This window comes from Populus trichocarpa, chromosome 1, assembly GCF_000002775.5.
Source record: "Populus trichocarpa isolate Nisqually-1 chromosome 1, P.trichocarpa_v4.1, whole genome shotgun sequence".
In the NCBI taxonomy this organism is placed as follows: domain Eukaryota; kingdom Viridiplantae; phylum Streptophyta; class Magnoliopsida; order Malpighiales; family Salicaceae; genus Populus; species Populus trichocarpa.
Window position 1 is genome coordinate 16,507,878 of NC_037285.2, and position 6,335 is coordinate 16,514,212.

Consider the following 6,335-nt stretch of genomic DNA (forward strand, 5'->3'; position numbering starts at 1 on the left):
CAAAAGCTATTTTTGAAGTTAAAATTGCCTTTAAAGGCCAACTTCTTAGCCATTTTAGTGATTTGAAATGCATGCATATCCTTTCGTGATAGCTCTAGTTTCCATAATATTGTACCCTTTTTATCTATCCAATTTTTTATTTTTATTTTAATTTTCTATGTTAATTCTTACAATTTTCAGATCTCATGTTGATTTTAATTAGTTATTGACAGACTATTTAATATCAAAATTTGTAGGTATAGCCATTAATTATCATTTCAAATATTAAAAATTATTGTTAGTTTTTTCAACAATGTTTTTGTTGGATTTTTGAATCTGTGGGATTAATCTTTTCAGAATCATGGGTGTGAAAAATCTTTGTAAGCTTCCAAAGTCCTTCATGGGAATGAGAAATTAAGTAGAACATAAACGATCAAGGAAAACAAGTTACATTAAATAGCGGCAGAAACCATTCTATTCTTCAATAATATAAGAAGAAAGAATGCCAATCCTGGATAAAGCATTTTGAGATGAAAGAAAAATGCTAATTAAACTTCAATTTTCATGGAGCTCTATAACATAGCTCGAAGAAAACATCAACAGACAGAAAGGGTGAGACTAGCTAGCTAGAGGGTTCAGAAACAATTAATGGCCATTTTTAATTAGAATTGCATACCATCATGAGCAATTACCCTTGGAATGTTGCGGCAGAGTGATTGCTCATGATGTTATATCATTCTTTGAAAGTTTGAATCAGCCTTGGAATATTGCACCCATTAAAACCCTCCTCCCATAGCCGGAGCCCAATAATCGGCGCCGTTGTCACTTCCAACGTGCTGAGTGCAAGACAGAGGAACCAAGCACAGTCCTCTACTCCTCAAATCCTTTGGGTTATCTTGATTATCCTGCAGACATTATCAAATGCATATATACACATAAAGTTCAGAGGGAAAAAAAAAGAAAAAGAAGCGAAGGTACTAATTAATTAATGACATTTTCTTATAAACAAGCTCTTCAAGCAATCTAATTCCAATGTCCAAAGGTATGTAAACTTGACGTTCCAGCTTTTGTACAAAACCAATAATTAAAGAGTCATAATGAGGAGGATAATCGCGATGATTGCGAAGTAATATATAGACTAAAACATAGTATATTAATGCACAATAAGGGGAAATTAAGTTTATTAATTAGCATAAAGATATTAGACAGAGAAAAATAAGTGCCTGGTTAGGATCTCCTTTTTCTTTTCAAGCAGATGTCATTCAACAGCTGAATGGAAAATTAAAGAAAAGGAAAAAAATATTAACATTATCCATCTTTCCCAGCCCTTTTTTGATTCCCAACTAATAATTAACTCTAAAGTAGTCACAAATTATGCTTTTAACTAGATAGATGTGCATAAAGCTAAGAACCTTGTTCTTTCATTGCTATTTTATGAATGTTAAAATACTGTTAAGTTTTTTTGCATATATGCTTTCTTTCCACTTAACAAAACCATCCTAGTTGCTTTTTATAGAGGTGGTGGATCCAATAAAGCAATACCTGGCCTATGTCTTCAGAAAATGCACTAACTCTTTCTTCTTGACCCTAACAAGAAATTCCTCCCCTCGTTAGTTAAACACGATTCGCAACACTTGCCTAGTCAGTCATATGCATGCTGGGGGGGGGCGGAGAGAGAGAGAGAGCGGGGGGGGATCTTGGTCTTGCATTGGGAAATGAGGAACAGTTATGTATAGGTACTTACAGATTGTTGATGGTTCCTCATATTTGGTGAGGCAGTGCCCAAGTAAGGGGAGCTAAGAGCCTACAAAAATCAAGGGGGGTGCATGGAGGAGACAAGAGAGAATAAGATTTTGTAACTTCCATGACTAAAGAAAGGTTAGAGAACGAATGAATAATTGAACACTTTAACTGCATGCTCCTCACTGATTCTGAGCTGCTTGCAGAGAGTATAAGTAAGATGTGGAAGAAACATCACCTCAATTTGACCCTGAAGGAATCTGATATACCCAATAGCTTCTAACAGGACAGAAGCCGTGTCAGTCTGCAAAAGAGCAACAGATCACCACACCCCAAGTCATCTTTTTTATCCTTTAATGTTAAATAGAGCTAGAGCCAAATCACTAAACATAAAGGACGATGTTTTTTTTTTTTTTTGGGTAAAAAAGAGAGAAGTTTGGTCTGTGCAAAATTTAAAAGAAAAAAAAAATTTCCTTTATGAGTTTTGACATAGAAAAGAAAAGAAAAAACTGTTTGCCCAATTCTTTCTGTTTAGTTTGTAGATCAAGAAGGGGATGGTTTACCTTTCCAAAAGGGGAAACCATTTGGTGAAGAACTGTGATTCTATCACCTAACTTCTCCTTCCTCACCTGACTCCGTGGTAACAAAATATATATTAGTAAATTATAGAGCACTAGCTAGGTTATATATATATATATATATATATAAGACTATCATATTTTTAATAGATAAAACATAGCAGAAGAATCACACATGCTCAAAGAAATAGACAATCAAGAAAGACACTAAACTCCCACAGACACAGGCAGGCAGGCGCACACACATACAGAGAGAGAGAGAGAGAGAGAGAGAGAGAGAGATGCTGTGTGTCTTGTCACCTTGAGAGGTTGGCTTGAAGAGGGCTGAACCCTAGCCTTCTTACATACTCCACCTGTGGCGGTGCTATTACACTAGCAGAAAAGGAACAAAACAGAAGAAATTAGAGAAACCCAGATGAATAAATCACCAAGCAGGCTAGCTGGCTGGAATTTATATGATTGAACAATTGATCATGTCATGATAATTATTCATTGCAGAGCAGTTGATCACATTTTATGAAACATGGCGACTTCATATATCTTACCTCGGAAGATTGATCGGGATGCTGATTCGCCCCATCAGCCTTGTTGTAAGAGAAGTCTAATATATTAGTACTACTTATACTCGTGACGCAAGACCTAGGGGAAGAGCCTGGCATCACTTGTGGCCAAGCTGGGGACCTAAGTGCCTGAAAGTCTTCATCCCCATGACCATATAAGTTGCTATTGTGGGAAACCTCTTGCTTTACATCAGCAACTACAGAAATACTTGGAGATGGATTTAAGATTTGGTCTTCCCAATTTTCCAACCTTTTAGCCTGAAATTGACTCATACCGTACCTATCTTCATCTCCTGAAGAACCACCCCTGAAAAACAAGTAATCAAATTATTGAAAGATTAACTCCCAAGTCAAGATGATCTGTAAACATTAGCATGACTGTCAGCTATATGTAAGGAAAATTCCAAAGAAGACACGCACACAGAATAAGGAGTAAGGAGTTAAATTTCTAGATAAAAAAAAATCCTTGGAAATTAGCTCATGTACTATGTGAAAGGCTTTGAATTTTTAGGACAAGCAAAGGAGAAGATTAATCAAACAAGAAAAAAGGGAGATAAGAAAAATAGTATGAGAACAAAAAAGAAATATGAATTGTGGATTAAAAAGTCAAATGAACTTATGAATTAAGTGTAGCATGTTACATATTAACAAGATGAACTGCAGAGAGAGAGAGAGAGAGAGAGAGAGAGAGAGAGAGAGAGAGAGAGAGAGAGAGAGAGTTACAAAAGTAGTTGGCTCCATGACAGTGGAAGCTCTTGATTATCAGGCAAAGGATTCGAAGAGAATGAGGAAGATCCAAATACATATTGGGAGGGAAAGATAGATGGAGAAGAAGATAATAAAGCAGAAGTTTGCTGTGAAGGTGGATGCATGCTCCACCAGCTAGGGTTTCCTGCCATCATTAGCTTTGCAGTGATGAGCTTGGCCTCTGCAAAAAACACACTTCAATTCATGCTTCAAAAGAGAATCATAAAAACAAAAGAAAATTCCCCTTGCTCTTTTTTTTTTTTTACTTCTCTTTCTTTGATCACTTTGTCAAATTTCCTTGTTTAGGCACCCATAAAATCCCTTTGCTTAAAGCTTTGAGTGTCCTGTTTGCTTTCTCAGATGAGGCTGAAGAAACTTTGAGTCTGAGTCCTCAAAGAATTTTTATAGAGATGTGGGGTTAAGGAGCTCTGCATATGTTTCCTTTTCTTTCCTTCAATTCTTTCTTTCATTCATTTAGTATTCTTTTTTTATTCGCTGCTTTACCTTTATTATAAAGTGGGGCAAGAAAAGCTGGCGGTTTGTGTTTTCAGACCATAAACTAATTAATGGTTTTCTACAAGCTTATATTAATACCACCTTCCTTGATTTGGGGCAGTACATTGTGATTGTTTTGAGAGATAGGAGAGTTAGGGTAGGATTAGGGTGTGATAACAGTATTTGTCATGCTTTCTCTTTATAAGTGCAATAATGCAAGCGAGCAAAAGGAAAAACACCAAATCTAAGTAGTCCCAACAATTCCACAATAATTCGAAAGGCTTACTGGCAAAAGCTTTTACCCCCACACTTGTCATATGATATCTATGTTTTGAGCTGCTTTCTGTTGTGTTTTGAGGTTGCTTATTTGCACTTTGTGCACATGCTTCCAAGATGAAAAGACAGGGCGTTCTGTTATTTCGAAAGTAATCTACAAGTGACAAGAAAATCCTTAAATATGTGTACACTTACACTGTTAATCGATCTAGTGTGTGTTTCAGTCGAAGAATCTTCATAAATTTGTGTATAATCAAAACCAACAATTATATGTTCTGAGATCAAAGATCTCTCATGCACCTTCTTACCTGTGTGCTCAACCTACATTTTATGCTTTAATTACATTTTGTACGTTAGGACACGATATTATTTTTTTAAAGTACGTACAATTTAAGTCATGAATTAATAATGGAGCCTTTTTTTAAATAAAAAAAATGGTTACGTTTTCGAAATGAAAATTACATTAGAATGCGATCTCCAGAGCACGTTCATCGGTATATATATATATATATATATATATATATTCAGTACGTATAAAGGATAAGCACAGAATGAAGTGCAGATGATGGCCATGTGATTTTGGAACATATGATTTGTTACCTTGTAGCATGGAAAAATTCTTAACAGAGAACAAAACTTGTTTTTGTCCCAGTTGAATTCAATGTAATGATAATGCAACAGTGAAGATCATAGGATATTATTGGCAATAATCCTTTGACTACTTAAGAAAATCTTACAACAATGCAATTCCAACATCAGCAGGCCCACAATTTGAATGAAAATGATGCAGCAGGTTAATTAATATATGGTCGATTCGAGTACCTGCGACATAAATTGGTGTGCAGATATTATTACATTTACTCCCATGTGGATTATATATGTACACACACACACACTAATTGATGAACAGCACGTTGCGGGCAGCTTCTCAAATATAATCCTTCAAAAAGATATTTAATATTATTAATAAATTAAATTTATGAAATTGCCTGTAGATTTTTTAGTAAGATTACTTACAATGATTACTCATGTATGTGTTTATATATATATATATATATATATTACAAAACAAATAAATGGTGTGGCATTTTGCACTGTACACACAGACTGAATGCACTGTGGACTGTGGCAGTGCCCGGGCGATTTTGCCCTTAATGAGTCTGTGCATTTTATCTCTTCTCTGGGCCTGTTTTCGTCTCTTCCTCTCACTCTCTTCATTTCATGTCTCTGCTCAGTTCCTTTGTTTTTGGCAGAGAGAACGACGGGCTGTTTGGCTCACGGCTGCTCGGTTTACAGCTTAATTTGTGTTGATTTGGGATCATTGCTCTCGGTTTACAGCTTAACATAAAATGAATTGATTATTGAGTTGGTTTTTGCTCTCGGCTGATCACTTAATTTTTTTTCCGGTTGCTTTGCTTTCTTCGATAGTTGTTACTGTTCCAATCTGGTTTCGTTGCTTCAATTACTCCTGTTGCCCCATGTCACTTCACATTAATTAATTTGTCTGTGCATTTTGCAGGGTGACATGCTTTTTTTTTAACTTCTTCTCTTATGATATTTGCCTCAGTAGACTGCACCGCCTTCTTTCCTCTGTTAAGTAATTTTTTCATTCTAATCCTAATGTTTATCTTTGCTTTTTGTGCTGTTTCCTCTCCTGCATATTTCTCTTGCGTTTCATTTCGTCTGGTACCTTCTTTTGCTTTCCATTTTTCTTCTCAGCTCTGCTTTGGATTTCTTGCGTAATTGATCCTATTTCTTTTACTCTTCTTTCTTGAGGTTCTGGCCTGTTGCATCTCACAAATTGCTGCAAAGACTCACCCTTTGTGTTGGTCATTCTACTTTTGAGGTTAGTTGGCTTTTTCTAGGACACTTTTGGATAAAAAACAGAGATCACAGAAGAGTATATGATTTCAGAAAATAATAAAGCCGCAGTAGAATTGTGTTATGAGATGAGATGTGA

General features: G+C 35.7%; 1 protein-coding gene across 5 annotated transcripts; it reads right to left on the reverse strand.

The window, feature by feature from the left end:
- Positions 1–411: 411 nt before the first annotated feature.
- Positions 412–4,144, reverse strand: LOC7475081 (transcription factor bHLH68). 5 transcript variants are annotated; one of them, XM_024599445.2, is made up of 9 exons: positions 3,871–4,144; positions 3,581–3,785; positions 2,843–3,164; positions 2,598–2,669; positions 2,283–2,348; positions 1,892–2,023; positions 1,724–1,783; positions 1,522–1,566; positions 412–884 (listed from the first exon to the last, which is right to left on the reverse strand). In XM_024599445.2, exons 2-9 carry the CDS (start codon positions 3,757–3,759, stop codon positions 756–758), a joined length of 1,005 nt encoding a protein of 334 aa, XP_024455213.1. In that variant the 5' UTR covers positions 3,760–3,785; positions 3,871–4,144; the 3' UTR covers positions 412–755. The 5 variants fall into 5 exon arrangements, with proteins under 5 accessions (XP_024455213.1, XP_024455206.1, XP_024455225.1 ...); XM_024599438.2 differs by having other exon boundaries at positions 3,581–4,142; XM_024599457.2 differs by having other exon boundaries at positions 1,958–2,023; positions 3,581–4,118.
- Between the last annotated feature and the right edge of the window lie 2,191 nt (positions 4,145–6,335).